The 24,936-nt window shown below is 37.5% G+C and overlaps 1 protein-coding gene across 1 annotated transcript in view; it reads right to left on the reverse strand.

The window, feature by feature from the left end:
- Positions 1-24,936, reverse strand: part of LOC125233660 — a 69,949-nt gene that overhangs the window by 24,866 nt on the left and 20,147 nt on the right. Inside the window, 7 exon segments of the mRNA XM_048139729.1 lie at positions 56-162; positions 510-621; positions 1,482-1,612; positions 5,178-5,384; positions 5,898-5,965; positions 6,858-7,137; positions 9,017-9,040. Of these exon segments, the coding sequence (XP_047995686.1) occupies positions 56-162; positions 510-621; positions 1,482-1,612; positions 5,178-5,384; positions 5,898-5,965; positions 6,858-7,137; positions 9,017-9,040 (929 nt within the window).

The following is a 24,936-nucleotide window of genomic DNA, read 5'->3' on the forward strand; positions in this document are numbered from 1 at the left end:
AAATTTGAATTAAGTAATTGGCTAAAGCACTGGCGGTTTTATAATGGGAACTTACAAATGCTCTCGATAAGGACAGTCGGGCTGCGCTGGCGGCGGCGCGACGCCCCACGAACAGATGTCCCGAAGCACGTAGCCCAGGGAAGACACGTCGTTGGCCTGCGACTGAAATCACCATTTTGTCCTTTTAACTATGCACTATAAACTGTGAATGATCAATAATACCAAAACAAGTGACTTTTTAATACAAACTTTTAATTACCCTGAATAAAAACAAACCTAAGAAGAACATTAAAAACCGGCCAAGACGGCCGGCCAAGACGGCTTGACCAAAAATTAAGTACCTACCTTGTTAACATTTTTGTGTGTATGATCCTTTTCTTTAAATTATGTCCGAATTATCCGTAGACGGAACGATTAATACGATCATTCAAAGTGCGTTAAATAAAGACTATATAGTGACTTGTTCTGTTGTCAATGTAAATTATTTGTCTTATTTATTAGTTATTTACCGTATGCTGAACATTGTCGACGTGCGGCCGCGGGTCCAAGCCGTAATTGCCCAGAACGGCGCGCGCCGCCTCGTCTGAACCACGAATCAGCACGTTCTGTGTGCACAGCTCACTGCAAAACATTTAGATGTTACAAGGCTTACCAATAAACTCACAATTTCCTAACTGTATGAAAAGAAACTACGGAACCTATATAATATGTTCTCTTTTGGGAAAGTTTGCAATTTAGGACTAAACGTTGCTTAAATAACTTCACAACTTAATACAAGACGTAACTTTCAATACAAGAATTAGGGCCAGTTGCATCAACCACATTTGACAGACACATCATCGTCTCGCAGCACAGGTTTATGGAACTCCCCATACAATAAAATTTAACGAATGCTTCAACGGTGACAGACGGTTTGGTGCAACCGGCCCTTAAATATGCGATGCGATATTGGAAAGTTCAGAGAAGCAACTCATTCCAACAACTGAGAAACGCTGATATTATGTGTAACCGCTTCTTTTGTCAATCTCAACTTAAAACACAATAAGTTACATATGGGTGAATCAACTTTTTCTTGCTTTTTGCAAGAATTACCCTTACTTATTATTAGGTCTACTTTTGTGATTTTTAACCTTACCATCGTGAATAAAGATCCTTATTTCACGTATACCAATTAGGGAAAAATTTAAAAACGGTTCATTTTTAATTAAAACAATATGTGACCCAGTGGAAGAGACACTTTTTTCATACAAAAGTGAGGGACAGCTATGTCCACTGGGTCACTGCTCGAAACAAAGTTATAAAATAGGAAATCCTATAATTACATGTTGTATTGCGTAGCTAGTATATTTGTCTTTAATACAATAAGTATACATTAATTAGACTAAATCCCAATTAAATTTTCTGACCACATGTAGTCTAAGTATGCGAAATTTTGCTGGCAAAGAAAAGTTGATTCACCCATATTCAACATAACCACTTACCCATACGTGAATCCCCTAGAATGAAGGTAGGAGAGAGCGGAAGTGACGTCACACATGAGACGCAGCGGCACGCCGCTCTCGTTCAGTGCTGCCATCTTTGGACGGTTCGCTGTCAGATAATTTTGGAGATCCTGGGAAACAAGCACTAAAATGTAGTAACGTTCCTTAAGGTGGCTCGCTTAGGTTACCCGAAGCTCAGGCTGCGTTAGATGGCGTTAATCTTCAAATTACCAGTCTTATTTTTTTTGTGGAGTCGTACAGGCATTTATATACTTTCAATTATGCTTCGCGAACATTTAATATTAAAATTGACGTATTACAACAAACATTCAACTTCTCATTGTAACGTTAATCCCCTTAATGTAGATAAATTTACTATTTTACACTATTTCTAAGTACCACTCACACATACAAACAGTGTTTTTGTATTCCTTCTAGTCGATAATTTCACGCGGCGACAGCTTGTTTAAATAGCCTTGCGGTAAATACGTGCCATCGCATGATTTGCATGGAAGTACTGGGTTCGAATCCAGGACTTTTTCTCTTTTTTTTTTTTAATAATACGTCGGTGGCAAATAAGCATACGGTCCGCCTAATGGAAAGCGGTCACCGTAACCTATGGACGCCTGCAACTCAAAGAGTGTCGCATGCGCGTTGCCGCCCCATTAGAAACTTGTACACTCCCCTTTGCTGCGTGTGCACAGCAAAAAGGAGTGTACAAGTTCAAAGGAGGGTTTGGGCTGCCGACGACTCAAAGGACAATAGACGGAACAAATTAGTTCCGTAAGTCCTCCCGTCGTCAGCACCCCACACCCTCGTTGAGCTCTGGCAGCCTTACTCACCGGCAGGAACACAACACTATGAGACACTATTTTTTGTTTTATTATTATACATAAATGTATATGTACTCGTACAGTAGTTACTGAGCGTTTTCCACAAAAAAGATTAAAAACCTATTCTCTTACATGGTAATAATTTTTGGGTTCGTCGAACTCAGAATTTCTAACATAATTATCCTAATCTGATATTTTTAAAAATTCCAAAAAAGTATAGATAAATAGATAGATAGATAGATAGAATACTCTTTATTGGCACACCTCAGCAAGAGATACAGAAAAAAGATACAGCGGAGACAAAACAAATGATTATAAATAGAGGCAGACAACAGGCGGTCTTATCGCTAAAGAGCGATCTCTACCAGACAACCTTTAAATAAATTTTAGTTTCTTCGAGTGATTTTTTTTTCTAATTGTTTATTTTCGATGGAGCAAGGGTATTCAAATCGCTTTTGAAATCTTAAATTAGTAAATGAAAATGCAATAGTTAACTGAGTAACGTAATGCTTTAAAAACTCAAGTGGACTTTTTTTATCTAAGGAGTAATTTCGATAAAATATTATATTTAGCGAGGGTATTAAAAGTTGTGTTTTATATCTCAACTTAATGCTGCTTACAAACGGTCTGGTTACAGGTCCCTGCGTATCATATACCAAAATCAGGCTTGAGAAAATGAGGTAAGTTAGACTCGTTTTTTGCCAACTTTGTCGCGTCTGGTAAAAGTTATATTTATAATAAAATACACATGTACTTACGCAGTGTAAATAAAATTCATAGCTTAAAATTAATCTTGCACCACATATAAACTTTCTTTTTTTTATTTCCTTAGAAGTAAAATTTTTGAAAGTCGCTTATTACGTCAAGTATACAATATACACGTAGCTTAATGTAGAAAATTCAAGTTTTTAGCTTTTATAGACCCGGAATATTTCAATTCTACTAATGCTCATATCGAAATTTTAAGTCGGTCTGGCGGATGGTTGGGTCCATCCGATTGGTCTGGCTGCTTACAAACGGTCTAGTTATAGGTCCCTACGTATCATATATCAAAATCAAGCTTGAGAAAATGAGGTAAGTTAGAGTCGTTTTTTGCCAACTTTGTCGCGTCTGGTAAAAGTTATGGCCGGCGGAAACGGTCTGGCATTGATGATAACCAATTTCTAACAACGTGCTCTAACACATATATAAAAATCAGCCTTGAGAATTTAAGGAAAGTAAGCACTTTTTTTTTTCACCTTCATCACTTGATAGCAAAAAATTGGCCGATGGGCCGAACTAGAAAATATGCACACATTAACCGCCGATATGAACTCTACATTGTCCCAAAGTTTCATCCTTGAGAATTTGAGGAAGGTCTGGCGGGCCTGGGCTCTGGGTCTATGATAATTATTATTTGTAACCATTTAGTTAATATTGTCTTCAGTTACCGCGATAGTTACTCATGAAATAAAAACTATGAAAACGGATTAAATCGCGTATAATGAGTTTAAAATTCATCCCGATGTTTCAAACACTTTACAGCGTTCGTGGTCAACGGGTGACTGAGGAAAAATTACAATGTGCAAAAGCTACTCGTACCCATATTATTGTATATAACCATTTAGTTGTTGAAGAAAAACATTCACACAACAATAACATAGGTCAACCAGCTCAGTAAATGCAATACTTTACTAATACTATGCCCACACTATGACCTATGTATAATGTATTATACCAGACGTGTAATATTTTATTTTATCAACAAAGGCATAATAAAGGATTGTATTGTATTTTTGTATGAAAATAAAAAATAGGAAAGCAATATAGTAATAGTCAAATATTCCATTAAAAAAATAAAAAATACTTAATAAATCCATAAAAGTTCAAATGATTAAAAAAAACTTCGGATTCGAACCCACGATCTTCTGCATCATAGTCAGTCGTTTGACCGAGACGCCATTTCGATTTACATTAGCAGTGTCGAAATACACGATATGTATCTTTGTTGACAAAATGCGTCATTATTTCTGAGTCTGCTTGAGTTAACTAAACCAATATCTTTAAATAATTACTTGTCAAGAACCCAATGTCACTGATGACAATGTCAACTAAAAATGCGCGAAATATGACGGCTCTGTGTCTGTACACAAAATTTGGCACGCACATTTACGTAAAATTAATAAAAAATTCACAAGGATTTGTCCATGATTTCTGTATGAAACAATGTATTTCATTCACTACCGCGACGACGGATAATGTATAGTAGATGTATGCGCATATTTTTATTTAGTTGTAGTGTGCGGTGACTAAATAAATGGTAGATGTTTTTTGTATGGAAAGCGAGCCACCTTAAGTTAGTGCTTATGCTTACTCAACTTTGATTTTATCCTTTATTTTTCTACTATTTTACAATGTTTGTTTAGACCGATTGGACGCCGTCCTGCTAGACACCCAAAATATCGTTGGGCGGATAGAGTGGAGGTAGACCTCCGTGAGCTCAGCGTCGGCGAAAGCTGGCACGATACCGCTCAAGACCGAGTCAAATGGCGTGCTCTTGATTTTATTTGCTAAAATGAAACCACAGGTACATGCATGCAAATATTTTAAAATCCTTATACTAATATAACAAAATTCTTAAGATAAAAACCAGATAACATTAAATAGATTTCAAAATACATCACAGATACAATTTAAAAGATTAAGATGGAAAAAATTGTCAAATTAATTGAATAAATTAGCAAAATATTCGTCAATTGAGTAATATAGACTATTTATAAAATATTATTTCACTTTTCTGTCAAATAATTTAATGTCATCGCAGTCTCTCAACTCGACTTACTAGACTCGCGTTTTAAAATTGACAAACTTGAGTTGTACTTACGGTGGAGCACAGCTCAAAGATAACGATCCAGGGGTCTTCTTGAAGACAGCTGGCTACGAAAGCAAGTACATTCTCGTGACTGGCGTCGCGGTAGAGGCGCGCCTCATCGAGGAATCGAGCTTTGTCCTCTAGACTCGCGTTTTGATTGAGAATTTTGACCGCAACTGTCGTTGTTGTGCCCTCGTCTTCGATTTCACCTTCCACTACCTGCAATTTGTTGGAAATCGATATATTAAATAAAGTACAAGTTTAACACGCTCGATTGAGTATTTAATGTGTCGTTAATGCTCCCTTTGTGAGCCCAAGCGTAACTATTGTACATGTTATGCCTATTGCTTTTAGATGCTGCGTCGGATTAATTGTATTCGGAAGAAATTATCAAAAATATGAGGAAAGTCATGTGTTGCTAGCAGAAAAGGAAAGACTTTCAGGGACTATGGAACCAATGATAAACTGTCTAAGGACATATTTAAAATCTTTATACATTAGTTTTAACTGCAATTAATTGGGTTTGCATAATTGGAATAATTGTTAATATTACATAATACTTGCGTAAGTAAAAACTCATTGGCAACAAACAACAACACCTCAACGTTAATTCAACAATGTTATTTGTTGAGTTTATCCCTTTTTCGTTCAATTATCGGTTTACTTGTGTACATAACAGTTACTCGCCCGTGTCAACAGAGGAAAACGAAACGAATCTTGTTGTTGACTCACCCTGCCGAACCACCCCCGCCCGATCTCGCGTAGATATTGCAATCGGTTTCTCGGGAAATCCTCGTCGCCTGAAAAGAAAATATAAACGAGTTTTATCACCACAATAGTGCACTCCTTTGTTGTTTATATTGTGTATCTTGCTATATCGTTTATAATTATTTTCTGATGACTTTTCTTTTGTAGTCACTGCTATAATCTATCTCAAAAATCAAAACATTAAATATAAAAACTCACTTTTAGCATTTTGACCCATACCCTTTACCTGATATATGTTTTTTTTTTTTTTTTTTTTTTTTTCCATAGCCTATATGGTGTCCCACTGTTGGGCAAAGGCCTGATATATGTTAACATTATTAAATATAAATATAAGCGCCATCTAACCGAACACTAACTAAAGGCGCCATATCAACGAGCTTTTTCCTTCTAGTTCAGAGGTACGTCGTTTTTATTTATCAATTTTATCATACAACACGTAATCTTTGGTATAGTCCCGGACGACATTGAAATTATTCGACGACAGAAATAGGTAGTTCTGTTGCCGCGTCAGGTTATGTCATATGACGAGGGTTCCATTAACGCATTCAGAATTGAAATGGACTGTCAATTCATAACATTATGTGAGTACGGATGGAAATGTCAATTCCATGCATAGGTATTCTGACTATGCTAAGATGACCATGCTTCGGGTTTGTAAAATGTTTTTTAAATGAATGTAACTTTGGTTCATTGCTATATAGAATAGAATAGAAGAAGAATAGTATATAGATATAGAAGTTCGACTTGTTAGGACACTCATCGAACCAAGTCAGGATGAGTTACTGATTCTCGTTGGTTGGTAGCGGCTCAAATCTCACAACATAACGGACTGCGGACACTACCGCTATAAACGGCATTTTAAAAAGTCATTGTCATAGTAATACAAAAGTTATATCTAGAATACTTAGATGACAGGTAACTCACCGAACCAATCCACGCATCTCTCCAGCGGATCAGCTACCCTGATTCCCGTGGGCAGCGGCTCGAACTCAACAACGGACTCGCGGCTGACCCTGTTCCGCTCCTCGTTCTCGCTGACAATGTACGCCGTCGCGTTGTTGTTGGCGATGTTCTGCATCTCCCGCAGCGATATGGGGCCATTGTTGTTGTCCTCGCTGATGTTGTTGTTGGCGGGCTCTGAGAAGCCGGAGTCGGGCGGGTGAGAGCGCCGCTCGTGTAGGTGTGTGGCGCTGGCAGTGAACAGCTGGAGAAATAAAAAGGTATTAGTGGAAATAAGAAAAAGTTCAAAACAACTTGCGTGAGTTGTTTATATGTTTAAATGTATGTATGTGTCGAACATCGAAGGTTGTTTTGTTTTAGAACGTTTCATCAAGTCACTTTGACAACTACGATATTAAATAATTATGACTTGGAGGGAAAATAAGTCTACGTAAAAGAAAAATAACAGTTAACTTTTAAGTTTCAGTAACCAAAGGAAAACATGACAGTTGACATGCTAATTAGCCGCAAGCGTTCCTCCTAAGAGGCAAGTCACGTTTCCGTACGTCCCAGTAGGGTAACTATCCCTGTACTAAGTATACGTTTTTTTCTAGGAAGTTTTTTACTGGAATTAGTATTTTGTACAGAGTTTAAACGAAAGATATTAAAAAGTATTTCAAGGATTGTAATCATTAATCAAATATTCTACCCCGATACATATTTTTGAAAAGGTACAATGGAGTATTGTATATTAAGTTATTACTCTTATTACACGAAAACGTGATTAGGACGTGTAATTATACTAATTATTAAATCCTCGAAACAAAAATTAACATCAATACATAAGCAGACAACAAACAGGCAAAGTATCAAAATTAAACAATGGATCGCGTGTTGAAATAAATAAGGTACGGGCTAAGTAGCAAGGTGGAGTCAGGTAACTAAACGGGCGCTTATGAAAGATTTACGAGTTCGTCGGCTCTAATGAATTAAGGATTTCGCTTGAAAGGAATCAATGGGATTAAGGTCAAGCGTTTTCAGGGAACGCAGCGGTCTCAAAGTCACAAGTTACATTAATTCTAACGGTGTCGATAGATCCATCAATCAGGCTGGAAGTACCGCAACTTGAAATAGCCTTTTGAATGACAAGCTAGAAATACACCTCGCCGCCTCGTGTATTTTGTTTGATTCGGGAGATTAAACAATAAACATTATTTCAGTAGTTACATTTTTTTCTCTAAAGTTTCTGTTTGAGACATTTTTGAGAAAAGACACATAACATAAGAGACTGACACCCACACAACTCTATCAACTTCATAGCTAGTTATTGAAATGAGACGTTTTCTGCTAGTAACTAAGTAGCTTTTACAATAAACAGTCAATACGATATGAGGTTGATTGAGAATGAGCAAACACATATTACACAAGTATGTTCTTCACCGCAATTATCTATAGCTTTATAGGGCAGGTATAATTGACAAATGGATTAAACCACAGGACATTTAATACAATAACTTACAACAGTTTTAGTAACCACTGAATTTATTTAAAGATAAGAGGTAGTTTCGGTTATTTACTTACATTACGAAGAGCCCAATAGTTATTTGTATTTCAAAAGGGCTAGTTTTTAACCCCCGACGCAAAAACGACGGGGTGTTATAAGTTTGACGTGTCTGTCTGTCCGTCTGTCTGACTGTCTGTCTGTTTGTCTGTCTGTGTGTGCGTCTGTCTGTGGCATCGTAGCTCCCGAAAGGATGAACCAATTTAGGTTTAGTTTTTTTTGTCAGAAAGCTGAGTTAGTTGGGAGTGTTCTTAGCCATGTTTCATGAAAATCGGTCTACTATGTTGCAGTCGGGGGTTTTTTCAAAATTTTAATTTTGTGGTTATTATTTACTAGTATGTCCTCGTGCTCAAATAGGTACCCGAGCCATCGGTGTCGATAGCAAGTAAAAACACGAGCGTAGAAATCTTGAGCTGCTCCAGGCTTTAAAGGCACGAGGGTTAAACATAAACAAACATACGTTCCATGCTATGAAGTCATTAAATCATAAAATGCCACTACCAACAAAACGTACACGAATCAGACAACACAATGTACTAGACGAACACAAAACAAACACATAAATTATATCATATTAATGTACCTGGTTGTCCGCTCCTTCGTTTTGCTGGAGACAAGAGAAAACAATACATTAATTATCTGCAATTACGAGTGTGTACATAACTAATGCGTAAATAACGAGTGTGTACAATAGCGCAGCACTATTAGACTAAAATAATGAGGTTCAAGTTTTATCTCATACAAAGTCAGGTGTTCCTTTAAAAGAAAAAAGTTCCAAATTCAACACAGTTAAAATAAGTCTGGGTCTTAGGAGGATAATTATATTGGTGATTATGAATTAGTATACAGGATTAGGTATCACAATAAAGGTTAAGGCACGCCATCTTTGCCTAATACTACTATTACTACCCCAATCAATGGGACAGTCGTAAGCAAAAAAAGGAATTGTATATTCAAATCAATCTACCGTACTAATCGGAAGCACAGTCAGTCATCCGCGGTGAGGATGTACCGTCCATCTATTTACAAAAAAATACTTCACTGCTACTAATAACCATTGTAACTTGAGACTTATATTCTTGACAAGCTTGGGTAAATGGATATAAGAATTAAACTGGGCTGTTGTTGTGAACATCAACCCCGCTGATTATTCCTCGACTGTGCTTTGACCTTCATTGGAATTCAATTCACGTTCAGACGTTGAATGGTGAAGGAATTCAATGGACGTGAACAGCTAATCTGACAGGCAGACATTTGAATGATCACATTTTAATGTGACTTTAAACTCTTTTAAGCTGAATAACATTGTCGTCTTGCATGTCCATTTCTATGTACATACATAAGCCTGTACTCCCAAAAGGGGTAGGCAGAGCACATGAAACTGGTCAAATATCATTGCTACTCTTAACAATTAAAGAGTTGAAAGAAAACGAATTTGGGATACTGTAGTGACAGATTACTAGCTCATCGCCAACACAATTCTATGTATACCTTAACCAATTATTTCATCATTTAGTTGAGGGATTAACCTAGCTCTTAAAAGTATGTTTATCTGTCTACTTTATACAGATGTAGCTCCCTACACGTTAACACGCTACACTTCTACCAGCGTAATCTTCTTCTCATCGTATTACGTGAGCCGCACTATCAAAGTTTGCATATGCATAGTTGTCACGCAAGCTCGTATGCACTGCGGTGTAGTTTCAGAATTCGGCGAAACTTGCATTGCACTGTGTTGTTGGTTTGTATCACTTCTTTATATAATGAAGTGAGCAGCAAACGTAAACTAATTAGTGCTGCAAGCTGTAACTACTGAAGTTTGCAAGTGTTTGTCGACGTCGTGTGCATTGCGGTGCAGTTACTGAGTTCGGGGAACTTTCCTTGTATTACCCTTGTTATTTGTTTTATTACTCCTTTAGGTGCTGCTAGTTACTGCTTCGTATCATTGGTATTTATAGTAGCTGTTATATTATTAATTTATTATACCGTGTCTAGTAACTTCAGATCAGAAATACGAAAACCCATTAACGTATTAAGTTCACAAAAGTTATTACCAATTTAGAAAAAAAATCCTCCTGATTTGAAATTGTTTAGCAGCAGTGTGCATTTTAGGCAGCGTCCACACTCATGAGACGTATGTCTTGCGGCGCAGAACGGACGTCTCCGCCACGCCGCCTGAATGTAACTCAAAAAACGTCTCCTCAGTACATTTTGTATAGGAAGGACGTAAAACGCGCCCCATGCGTCGTGGCGGCGGTGCGTTGTATTCAATCTGAATACAACTTGCAAAAAATTCTACTTCGTGCAAAAAACGGAGGTTCGCTCGCAAATAGAAAAGTACTTTCTCTTACTATTTAGTACGCATGACATTTCTAATGACTACACACCACATACCAATTTGTAAAATTGCATACACACTAGCATTAAGACGTACGATAAGGGCATACAGTACCTTTACGTAGATACATTTTAAAATGAGCTTTACTATTAACATGTTAAGGTAAGTTTTATAGTGTAAAGTGGTGGTAGCAAGTTCGATAATTGGTGTAATTTGCAAATAGATGAAGTCTGGAAATCAGGTCAGCTAATTTTAAAGAGATAATTTGTGGAATTCACTGCACGCGAGTATACGGGAGCGTTCCGTTGGTCCCTGGAACCACTATTTTTTAATGCACATAGGTGATGGTGCCACAAATAAATCTCAGACTTTTTATACCTATACCTAGGTTTATAAGTTTATGAGATTTAAAATTTTTTTTTGTGCGTTTAAATAAATAATCAAAGTAAACATAGGATATAATTACAACTCAGTTCAGTTGTAATTCATGCGTTGTTAAGTGTCAGAATCGGAGCGGAAATGTTAATAAATTAAATCACCAATGGATATTAAATAAAAATATTAGAACACCCCTCGTAAGCTTCTAGCTGGTCGGTGCAACCACGGATTGACTTAAAGTGTCGATCTTTGCTAGATGGATTAGGAATGGTCAAAGTACCAGCGCTCAACAGTGTACCTACCGGTAGATGCCACTTTCAATCTCATGTGACAGAACGGTGTTATCTATTGGGCATTAGCGTGTTTGCACCGGTACTTTCTACCTTACTGGATGTTTACATTCATAATTTACCGGATTACGTGTAATCGGTTACTCAAACAATATGTTTCTTTTAATACCATGTTGTACAACAATAATGCCATGCAACTCCGTGCGAACGGGGACGAACTGAACATAATAGGCACGTAGGTACTACTTGTATGTTTAGAAGCTCTATATTGCTATCGCTTGGTTGGAGCACATTTGCTCTGACCGTCTAGATCACAATCACAACACAGATCAAAAATTCACGATTTTAATCATTGTTAATTCACAACTTCTCACTCACTGTTTATTATTCTCTTGACTTATTCTAAGATGACAGGATCAACGCCAATCTTGAAACGTCGGAGGTATTACTTTAAATGAATATTACGGGATTATGTCCTCTAGTGGTGAATCTGAGTAGAATGTTTTTCTGCCCTTGTCAAGCAACAAAAAGAATAGATAGTTGTGGTACTTATATCTAAAGCTATGTATGAAACTTTTAATGCCTACTTCATTTCAACCTACCTAAAGGAACACACCCATAGTAAGGCGCAGCTACGAGTATAGCAGAATAGTTGATTGTAAGTGATGACGTAATGATATGACAAACGGATGCGAACCGGCCGATTGAAAACGGTGGGTGTGCGTGAGAAGCGTTTCATAATTATTCTGGATTAGAATGGCCTAAAATCTAAACGGCAAGTAACCGATATGTCGGCGGTCGATCTAAAAATCCGTCTATCTTATTTTTTTAAAGAATATCACGAAACATGAAACTTTGTTCCCTGAGCTGACATTGGAACTCCTAATTCTGAACAGTTGCCCTTCGGGCATCTTTGCAATCTAACGAACCAGTCCTGCACTTGCTTTAATGTGACTGTCGTCATACATTGAGTCAGAAATGTCTATTGAATTACTAGGTTATTAAATATTTATTAAGTTACATCTCTACCAAGTATATCCGTACAGAACATAGTTCGTTCTTCAGAGACAGATACAAGTATCTATCTTAATTAACAGACTCGGTATGCATAAAGCATACACACAAATAGTAAGACAATGCGCAGATGTAATTAATTTGCGAAGAAAACCGCCACGTTACAAGTTACAAAGTGGCAAAAAGGTCTTTTGTGAGTTCTTGCTCTGTATTCCGATTGCCTGTACCGAAGCGCCATCAATCCAGTGATTCGATAACCCCAAAAAAATAAGACCTACAGTGGCCATAGTAAAAGTATCAGTACTGTACCAGTAATTTCATCTCACAAAATAATACTCTTATACCGGGATTAGAACCCAGGACCATCGACTTCTTAGGCAGGATACCTCCAGAGTAGGCCAAAATGGTTGTATGTGAAATAGAGTATGGTAAGCGTTATGGAGTAAAAATCCTTGTTCGACTTCAGGAGAAAATGCTCGAAAATTTTCCAAAAAACTTTCTGAAGGCATATTAGAGTTCGGGAATACTTTGTTTACCGCTGAATTTAAAAAGCTCTCTTAATGTTATTTGGATCTTTTAAAAAGTGGTTTCTAAAATAAAATTATGGACGGCGACATGATTTAGCGAACTGATACTCCATTAACATAATATTTAAGACAGCCTAAAATACCTGTACAAATAAACAATTTAGTTCCAATGAACACAAGGACAAGACTAGACTTTATAGCGGAGATAAAGGACAAAGACATAAAATAGACGAGCTTTATTGGAAAGAGCTTCGCTAGAGACATTGTACACTGTTGCATTCTTACTAAGCTATTGTTACAGAATCAGCTAATGAAAGTGTGCTATTAAAAATGTAGGATTTTCTGTTTCTAGTTTTTCTCATGCATGTCATGATTCCTGAAAAGTCTTCATACTACCACCATGCAGATTATGTGCTTTCTAGATTCGTTTTGAAGTATAAGCGTGGCCGTGTTTAGAATCTCTAACTTAACTTTCTGGATACGGCCCATATGGGTAATTGACCGAAGGTACTTGTTTCATGTCTCCAATGTACAATCGAAGAGGACTAGGATTATGAAAGCCGTTGGCGCAAGGAACCTTTTAGAAATGTACACAATACAATAGGCAACAGAAGTGACAGAACATGACAAGCCGAACAATGGTGTCGTAAAATAGTTTACTACTTTACCTATAAAAGCGACATTGGATTGAACTATGTGATGAGCTACTCAAGGAAAGTGAGCGTTGTAACCAGGTTGGACCGATCCGATACAAAGTTAGCTTTTTCGTGACCAAAAGCTGGCCGTGCAATGGTAATTCATGTTTTGTGTAAGGATTGAAAACGTGCATTTGTAACTAGAAAAATCAGGAAAGCTGAGATCCGATAAATCTAAAGCCATTCTGTCCTGAATGTCCTGATAGTTTTTTCGACTTAATTTAAAATGGACACTTCAGGTTTATGTCCAATGCTTGTCCTTTAAATGACTTTAATGGCTCGCATGTGATAAATCGACCTTAAGGGGACGCCAACGGATTGTTGTTGGAAAGTAAACATATTCGTGTTGCCGGAAGCGGTCGCGAGCTCGAAGGGAAGAAATGAAGGAAGTGCGCGGATCGACGGACGTCGACGTTTAACGGGAAAGGGCGTCCGGCAAGAAAAAAACACTAATAATGGCACCTCAATGCTCTGACCTTCTCCAATTCCCGTGAGACTGTAGTCACAGGACGTTTAATGCGGAATTTCGTTTCAAACATAATATAGGTAATAAAGAGGAAGCAAAGAATTCAAGGCAAGTCTTGGGCTCAAGGATTCGATCAAGGACGAATGCAGCGCTTCTATATTGAATCCACAAAGTCGTTTCATTCAGTTAAGTTCTTCGTTTAATTGTTTTAGCGTTTTTCTGCTATTTACTCTTCTCAGTTAGCTCAACCGTAACTTTGTAAACACAACAGATTGCGTTGTAATATAAAAAGTGTTTGAAAAAAGTTTATTGAGCCGAAAGTTAATGTCGAGATCCAAAACTATATAGGCCTATATCCGATTGGGTTCCATATTAGTCTGTTTGATATGAGCTCAAACCACAAATGGCCATTATCTACTCTTTGTTAATCTACGTTCAATTGTCTTGCAGCAGCGGCGTCGTGCTCGATTAAATCAGTCGTAATTTGTTGATGGTATCGGATCGGATTCTATAGAGACAATACATCATCGATCACAGCAAATTATCTGTGTTCAAACAATGATTATACTATTTAAAAGGAAACCACTTATGGTTGAGTACCTAGAAATAATCTGTGAGATTAGATTGGCACAATAGTTATGACAACCAGTATCAAATAGTTTAGCTTCAAAACAAATATGAAAGACACCGAAATTATCAGGGTCTTCAAACCAAGTTTTGTACAGAATACTAAAGATACCTTTCATTTTGATTGAGTTGTTTTTGTCGTAGTTTTTGTACTCAGCGTACTGAATGACTTGATTGTATTATTTGTATTGCAACGTGTGAATGATGGTATTCGAATGATCATAAGGGACCGTTCACACTCAAGAGACGCATGTCCGCCGACGCGGAACGGACGTCAGCGTCACGCCGCCTGAATGTAATTTAAAAAACGTCTCCTCAGTACATGTTGTATAGGAAAAACGTAAGACGCGCCCCCAGGCGGCACCGCGCGCGCCAAGCGACGGCCGACGTCCCTTGCGCGTCCTTCCTATACAAAATGTACTGAGGAGACGTTTTTTAAATTACATTCAGGCGGCGTGGCGCTGACGTCCGTTCCGCGTCGGCGGACATGCGTCTCTTGAGTGTGGACGATCCCTAACGATGTTATCGAGTTGTTCACGTAAGTAGTCAATGAATAGATCTTACGAGACAATAATACGGAAATCTTCTTGAGAAGTTTATAAATACAGTAGTTGCGGGAATACAACTGTTAAATTACATATTCACAGAGATTAAACATAATTATAAAATTATCAGTGTAAGATATATAGGAGTCATATGTATGAGAGATAATTAGGTATTTACGGAGCATTCTAATATAGATTTTTTTTTATCAAACATCAAGTCCGACATGGTTAAGAAAAATATGTGCGTTAGTAAAGTAGATAATGATTACAATGATAACCAAAGTTTTATTCCCACTTACACGTATTCGTGATTCATTGTGTTATATTTTAGTTATGCGTATGCTATAGGGGATGAGGAAAACGGCTTTTGTCGCTAGTCACTGTGCAAAGATAAAGTTTCTTAGCAAATTTCGCGGTAAATAGATTGAATCAGTCAGCCATTTCTAGGGAACGAAATTACCCTGTAAAGGTTATACACATTAAGCCTGAATATGAAGGAAATATGATGCCTAATAGGAGTCGAATTGCTTTGGATTTTACACTGACACTTTGGCAAAAATCGTGGCTGTTTTTATTCCATCAAAGCGTAATCAAGCTAAGTAAACACTACCGTGAAAATGATTACATAGTTGGATGTTTTTATGACTCATCATTTCAAGACTAGGACACGCTGCCTGTTCATTTATTTCAATATCACGCAATAGAACAGTATGACACCCCAAATATATTATAACGTCATAACATAGCTAACATATTCACAATCAAATTATTACCGACTCGCCATATTAATAATATAAAACGATTTACAGCGAGAATGTGGTAAATTTAATAAGTCGCAGTCGATTTGATGTCATGATTTGCAATAGGTAATTGTAATTTCCCCACAATTTCTTTCACATTTGACGTACGTTGGGAATTTGAAGCGAAAATAGATGGCAAATGTATGATGTGGTCGGGCTGCCAAATAATTGGAATATCGTTGTGGGCATTGACATTCTTTATTGAAACAAAAAACTGTGTAGACGAAAAATTTACAAGCGTCCTTCAGAGAGTCGGTTATTGTTGAAGACGTAGGTACTTAAGTCAATGTTTCTATCAAAATTGTGTTAGTTGAAATGTCTTGAAAAAGGGAGAAGGCTAAGTACACATAATTGCGTGTTGATTCAAAGAAGAGGAAATCATGAACATTTCGCCAAATAGGGCTTTAGGGAATGATGTGCTTACACTCGTTTACCTATTTTTTACTGAACCGAACTTAATCGAAGGATGTTTAAGTCAAATACGATGTTGATGGCGTTACAACACCTTTTTGCAAAAACTAGGTGCTTTTGCCATCGTAAACAATCATATTAATGGAAAATGCAAGGAGAGCGTACCAACTACATGACCCAAAAAAAAAAGGAAAGAATCAACGTCGTGTCGTTATCAGCCGGCGTATTATGCTTCCAATTTTATCACTTATCCACGTGGAGAAAACATCTGTCACTCTCGCACTGACATGCCAAAGCGTGACGGATGCTTTATCCACATAGATAAGCGATAAAATTGGAAGCGGCGTATTATACGCCGGCAGAAAGTCAAAAGGTAGGCAGAAGACCAGCACACATGAAAGTTGCTCCATCGACAAGAGTCTAACTCTTAAATGATTGATGATGATGGATAAGGCCTTCGATACTCTTAAAAATCAGCAAAGCTTATACGAAACCTAATTTCAATCTAACATTTGCTGATTTAACGCGTCTTACTTCTACTTACAAACTGTATTAGCCTAGAGGAGTGATACCTAGGATGCTCTTATCAGTAATAACCCTATGATGTTCAGCAGGACAGTGTGTTTTGTATGAGAAGGCTGCGTTGATAAAGCTCACTTCAAGGCAAACACGTGTTGCCAGTACATTGCAATTAGCGTATACGTATACGTGAGTCATCAATGATTCGCGCACTATATGCTATCTGTGTTATCTTGGCAGCGGGAGATCCGTATATAATACAACCACAATTAAGTGGTCATTGGGAGATTTGATCAGATTGTAATAAGGTTATACTTTGTGCAAACTGTATGCGTCGTAGCAAGAAATTGTTCATACGTTACTTCTTTATGAATCTGACGAGTGTTGCAAATTGAAGAATGTTTTTTTAGTGTAGTGTCTAATGGCAATCTCGAAGTTGGTTTATGATTTATAGAAGGGTGATTAAATTTATTTAAATATAAACTAAATAACATATCCAGATCCATGTTCAATTAGTCTCAACGCAGAAACGAGCAAGACTAGTGCAGATTATTTGGTTTAGATGGAATTTAAAATTGATTTGATTTTGTCTCAAGTTTCAAGCTTGCAAAGTTTGCCTCCGAAAAACTTCGGACTCAATTCAACATACGAGGCGTGAAATTGCAGCTCAGAGATAAAGTATCAGCAATCATTAGCGAGATGATGATTAACGGGATGGGGCTCCCGCGGCGCGGGTAAATAAACGGAAGGTTAATTGAAGCCATTACGCAGGTACGTCGAAAATTAAAATAGTGCGGACATACACATTTGTAAATAGTTCAGTGTAACTTTATATTGGGCCAAAAAGTCTTATGCAAGTTAAACTTTCGTGAGATATATTTTAAATATCGAAAAGCACGGTTCTATTCACGTTTGTCATTAATATCGCTATGAATTCATGCATGGAGTGTAAGCCTGACGAAGAATTACCGATTGAGTCGAAATATGTCGCCAATATCGAATAACTAGTCAAACTAGTGGCTCTGAGCTATAGACCTTGCATATCGCGACTTGCTTAGAAAACACAAAAGTGTAAAACATTTGGTTCTTCAAGTCATTACCACAGTCAAGTCACTTTGGTCTTACGCTCCATAGAGGCGATTGCGACCTGAAGAGGAAAACATCCGGACATACAAAAAGCAAATCAAATTAAACCGTAGATCTACGCTGTCACTGCGGTAAATATACACAAAAACCACATAATATGTTGGCATTCGAAATTGATATTGAAGATGATTTTGACAACCAGCTATAAACGCTTGCGGGTCCAACATATTTCGGGGAGTACAAATTAATCGCCTCACCGAAGCTGAAGTGGCGTCCAACAATAACAAAAGATGCGATAAAAGATATATGATAGGACATTCTTATTAATAGGTATTGCGGGGAAATAAACGTCGAAGTGATTAATACACTTATTTATAGATCGTTAATTACAGAGATGTCATAGGACTTATATGAGTGAGATATCTAACGGGTAACGGATAGTGTGGTTTAGCACTAGCAGGTTAGTGTTAGAAGACTCTCAGACTCAGTGCAGTTAGACGAAAAGTGACTCTGTCTTGTCTTATGACCTTGCGTTTAATTTATAATTAATTATACTGTAAGTAAACAAAATATTATCGCTGACAGATTATAACATGGGACATCGTATCGGTAATGAGGTAAGTTTCAGTCATTGTCTATTATTGTTTTCATTACAACTCTTTAAATGTTTGTGTTGTTGCTATATAAGGCTATATCAACAATAAATATTTATGGCATCATCAATTTATTACACGTATTCTTTATGATAGGTACGACTGGTACGAGCGAGGTGCGAGGGAACAACAGAGAGGGCAGGAGACTGAACTCGGGCGTCATGCCAAGTTGAAGCGCCACTGCATCTCACGACGACTTTCCTACATTTACCATCGGATGATTCTTATCAACACCAGATAGAGCGTAGTTTAGAAGTTTGTAGGGGTATGAGTAAGATAGTTGTCGCGTAGTGTGAATGTCTCGCGCGTAGTCTAGGGTTTTTAATGTGAAGCATCTCAAAGTCCACCTCGCAGGAATTCGCGCGAAGTTGTAGTACCGTATCGTGGGAAATAATGTATTTTTAGTTTCCTATCCTGCGGAGGTTTGAGAATGTGACACAGTGTTGTGTTACAGATAATGGGTATGAGGAAAATTAATACCTCGTTTGATTTGCTCTTGGGACTCTTGGCGTCGCTTGGAAATGCATTTGAGAAATAATAATATTTGAGCATTTATGCGACTACCTATGTAATATGATTATGGCAATAAACAATATGATTTGCTTCTGTTCTAAAATTGTAACTTTATGTTGTAGTAATCACTTACTACTGCAAATATGAAAATTTAAGCTTTGCTATGAAAATTTGGCTAGGAAATCCACATTTAATTAAAACCGCTGGTTTTGCAGTAGTAAGATTTGAGGTTGTTTACAATGAGTGACACAAACGGCGACGTCTTTCGCACGTTCGAGAAAATATCTCAAGATGTTCTAGAAATTAAGGCACGAGAACAAGTCACTTTGTGTTATTAATGTTATTATATTGAGCAAGGAAAGGAACGCACAAAAACAACTGACACAAACTTATTTCGAGACCACGTCATATTATGCGTGCGTATGCAAGATATAGCTGGCTATACATGCCGAACTGAGACATGGGCCGCATTAAAACATATACATTTTATATTACACTAGCGACCCGCCCCGGCTTCGCACGGGTACTATACCTACATGTAAACCTTCCTCTACAATCACTCTATCTATTAAAAAAAACCGCATCAAAATCCGTTGCGTAGTTTTATAGTATTTTATGCAACTGGTGGTTAAAAGAGGTCAAAAAAGGTGAGTGGCGTGGGTAACAATTTGAGGCGAAGCCGAAAATTGTTAATAAAGACGCCACGAGCATTTTTTGACTCAGTTAAACACCGTTGCATACAATACTTTTTCTACGACCAAGCACTTATTTTGAAAGAAAATTATAAATCAACAAATACCTACTTTCAGTCATCTTAGTTATCTAGTGGACCGCCTACCATTTTGAATATGCAGTTTGAGTGCAAACATGAAAATAAAACTGTCTATGGTATGGTTCTTTGAAGCCTGGCCACTAAGACGAATCGAGCCGAGTTGAATCGAGTTCTCATACATTTGAATGCGATTCGACGCGTCGCCAATGAACGCAGCAGAAAACGAAGGAGTCTCGACTCTGCGAATTGGTTTGTTAAGTTGGTAGCAATGTATTTACTGAACTGTAACAGCTATATCGTGCTACTTCTACTAAATGTTTTCAGGGTATAGACTAGATAGACTTGTCCTGACATCTTTTATGTAGGGTTTTTAAGTTCTATGCACGACCTTGTAACTCAAGAATCAGCAATTCCCGTCAACTTTGTACAAAAATTAAGGGAAAAGTTAAATTTGTTTTTATTAATTCCTATTTTGTTACCAAGATTTTGTTGATGAATTGAGATTTTATTAAGTTTTATTTCGTCATTAAGGTTCTCTAGTATCTATATTTTCTTAATTATAACAATTATCCTGTATATATCTTACGAAAGTCGAATTATATTACTAAATGTTGGTAACAAAATAGGATCAATTAAATTTTGCTGACGTGGCATTGTACAAAGTTGACGGGAATTGCTGGAATAACAGTACGGGAGTAGAAAAAAGATTTAAGCATATATAGGGACATAGGGACAGAAAAAGCGACTTTGTTTTATACTATAAGGTACCGGCCACATCGTAACGCGCGCCGCCAAGCGGCGCGGTGCGCGCCACGCCGCCGCCACGCCACCTGGGGCGCGTCTTACGTCCTTCCTATACAAAATGTACTGAGGAGACGTTTTTTGAATTACACTCAGGTGGCGTGGCGCGGACGTCCGTTGCGCGCCCCGAGACACGCGACTCTCTGATGTGGCCGGTCACGTAGAATAAACATGAGCTTCCTCAGATTAAAAACCGTTGGAGAAAAAAGTAAATAGCCCTTCTACGGTTCGATTGAAACTGTATCAATTGTATTTGAATCAGGATTTACCTATCTACCTTTGCGAAATGTATGACCATGACATGATAAAGGTACGAGATACGAAAAAAACTGTCTGAATTTTACTTCTATTTTTTTTTTGCAATTTGCTGTCAATGCGTATCAAGCGCAGGTGACTAAGCCTCATTGACAATTGCTATTGACCGTCTCGGGGACGTCTAAGGGCACAGTACCTTCTTAGGATCGCATTAAAAGGACTGATTCACCTGTGTTGACTTGTTGACTATACAGCCTGTCTAGTATTTACAGCTACACCGATGATTCAGTTTAAACACTTGTACACGCAGGCGGTGCCAACAATGCAACTAGATTGTTCTTTACCGATATATTTCACGTGACATCTTGTAGTAAGGAACTGCTGTTAATTTCCTTATTGCTGATGATCGCATCTTCTACACAAACATTGCAAAAGGTGTGACTTCGGACTAACGTTTCGAATTGCAACCCAATTGCCATGGTGTCTCCTTATATCATAAGCTACCGTTTCAAGGTAAGTATACTTCAATTTTTGTCACAGCAGTTTCTGTGTTCACTGTATCATAGCGTTCTCGATCATCATACGTGTAGTAATTTGCAGTGACTAGTTGACTACGATAGACCATGACTTTCGGTGACCTCACACCGTGCACTAAAGGCGACCTCTCACTATCCGTTTGCCGGACAGGAGGGTAAAGACCTGTCAGTAAAAATCAAGGACAGCACCGAATAACTGACAGTCTCAGACTGAACCGATAGTCAATGAGCGCCTGAACTCCTAGTCCTACCATAGTCATCGCCGAGTATAATAATCGAGACGACTTTAAAAACGCAATACAGATTAAATATTGACCCATAATACGGCAAGTATGACCCGGATTTCTACAAAAATATCAAAGTGACGTTATTTTCGCAAGATCGTTTGTTTTTAATTGCTGGTAAACATAACAAATATGTGCGTATGAGTCAGTCCCGCCCACCTGTTCGATGAGACAATGTACGCAAGCGCTAAATGCGTAGGCACGAATCTGCAAGCATGTTGCACTTGCAGTTCTTGTCAGGGAGAAAATATACGTATTTCAAGTTATTTATATTTACCCGTCACACGATATAGGAATACATTCCGGATAATAAAGCCACTTGCAATGCAGCCTAAGCCTAACCAGATCTTCCATATGCGATTTTCGTTATGTTGCGATTTTTGGTCGATCAACTAAATACAATTTACTCTTTAGTTAGCAATATACAGCGATTATTGATGAATGGACATTGTCGTCAGGTCGAGGCGATTACTAGGGATGACTCAGTACTTACACACTACCTTTATCAATGTAAACAAGAAATTGTTGTTCGCGACATTATTTCCATAATAAGTCGTATATGTATAGTAAACAACAAATGGGGCGTTTGTGATGGTCATATATGATAGTATTAGCATTTGAAACTGCAGCTGAAGGTCACGAAGGTTTATAATACATCGCTACTAACAATTTTACGAGATGTTGCCGGGGATGCCACGGCCGACGAAATTGTATGTCTGGACCGCGGTCTAATTATGATTGATGACGAATTGACGATACAAGTACATATATTAAGAAACTATATTTTAACAATAAAACTAAGAACCCATTTGTTATTAATCTAAGTAACTATTACACTATCTACATGTTATACTACAATGTGAATTGTGATTGTAAACATACAGGTGCAGTTTCAATCACGCGACTAACGCAGCGATTGTTCGAAGAATATGCTGATGGCGTGGCGCCGCCGCGTATCCAATTCTATACTGTGTACTATAATTGCGTCTGTATCTTGAACTACAAGCTAAGTAACTAATTACTAACTAAGTTTGATCTCTTAAGAGAACTAGTTATTAACAATAAATAAAAAAGGTCGGCTATGTCATGAGAATTAATGAAATCAGTTTTTACTATAATAAAAATCGTAAAAACCTGAAATTGTGTGAATTTATTTAATACATATTATATTATATTATAACCGTTTTTTATGCCAATCATCATATCATCAATAATGGTTGCTGCGTTTAATCGCGCACACGCACGCAAACGCACAAACGAACCGCCACCCTATCTCCTACTTAAGAACAAAGCGGCAGTTAATTAGTGTAAGTGCTAAGATAATAATAGTAAGTGCCAAGATATAGGCGCTTTGACCTCACAATATTAATAATGCCATTCTGTACCAGATTGTGAGTTTATTTCTAGTTTAATTTGACCCCTGGCTTGTAAAATTCGGAAATTGAATCAACCTATTTAGGACACTATTTATATTACACTTGCCTTGTAGCAATATCACTGAAGGAAGACTATAATAATTGCAGTTGACTTGACAAGCTAGTTCATAACTAATTTCTCAAAAGGTCTCTTAGGTAGAACTGTGTCGTAATACATAATCGTAGTGTATATGAGAACATCAAGAACATAATATAAATAAAAAAGAGATATCCTTTTTTATTCCTATGTATTAAAATATTTAACAGAACACTTCGAACGTGTCTGCTTAGGCCCAAGCCCGAGTCATACTAACAGTGGTCCGTCCGTAAAGAAGTGGTCGGTATGTTTTGCGAATCGTCTCGCCCATTCATTCAATTTATATGGCAGAAAACAAAGTAAGAGGCAGTTAGCCTTTGCGATTGTTTTGTTAGTGACGTCACTGTAGTGGATTGGGGACTTCTCGACTACAATTAAACGTATTACGAAAATAGGATAACTAGTTATCTCAGTGTTCGCATAACCTATTTAAATTAGGACGATTTATTGTTAATGCGTTCCTCTATGATTGAGTAACGCTTGTAAAAGCTACAGGCAAATGTAGAAAAAACATACTTTCGAGAGATTATCGCGGGGCACTTCATAAATGAAACTATCTGATTCGGGATAAGAAGCGTCAAGAGGTTATACGATGGCTATTATTTACTTTTAGGTAGGTATATTATCTTCAGACCTCAATGGATAAAGTCAATTCCCCAAATTCTGCACTCATCCGCAGATTGTTCGCCTAATTTATCATATCTATTTTCGCATTGACTTGATATTTAGTTTGTCCTTGACGTAAGAGGGGTCGATACCACCCTATTGGCACTCTGTAATGGGAGGTAGCTCGGGTAAGTGGTGGTGGAGATAGCAAATGCGTGTAATGGGCTGAAAATGTATGTTGCGGATATATAGTATCTATTTTGGCAACTGACAACATTTAGTATAGTGGAAATGATCAATTATGACAGTTATTATCGCGGTGCAATGTATTTTATAGCGGTAAACATTTAGTAAATCACTTGATGAAATTTAAAAGTAAAATTATTGCGTGGAAAATAAAGAATTAATATTAATTTCAGTAACGACAAACTTTATTACTGTTATGCTTTTATTGAAAATAATGAGGCGATTTCGAATTTTTTTCTTAATTACGCTCATTTTCTGGTTAAGATAGCGAAAAGCACTGCAACACAGACTATTATCCTTTCTGTATCCACAACAAATAAGCTACAGAAAGTCACAAGCTACAGCATCATACAACTTTTCTCGTTTCCATTATGTATTCGAAAAAGGACTGCAACACGTAAGCAGGTCATGTCACTTGATTCCAACACAGCGTAGGTTCTGGGAGCACAATGGGCTAGCGAAGCATGCTCAGTTCGACGTGTAGTGCACTCGGCCTATTTATCCGAGCAAGGAGCTTTTGCAGCAAGGGTGAAACACGCTCGTGTTTTTTGTACCGGGGAAATTTTAACGGGGATCTCTTTAATCCTCCTAGATATAGTACTGGATACTTTACATAATTATTACATCAT

This window comes from Leguminivora glycinivorella, chromosome 14 (assembly GCF_023078275.1).
Source record: "Leguminivora glycinivorella isolate SPB_JAAS2020 chromosome 14, LegGlyc_1.1, whole genome shotgun sequence".
Lineage (NCBI taxonomy): Eukaryota > Metazoa > Arthropoda > Insecta > Lepidoptera > Tortricidae > Leguminivora > Leguminivora glycinivorella.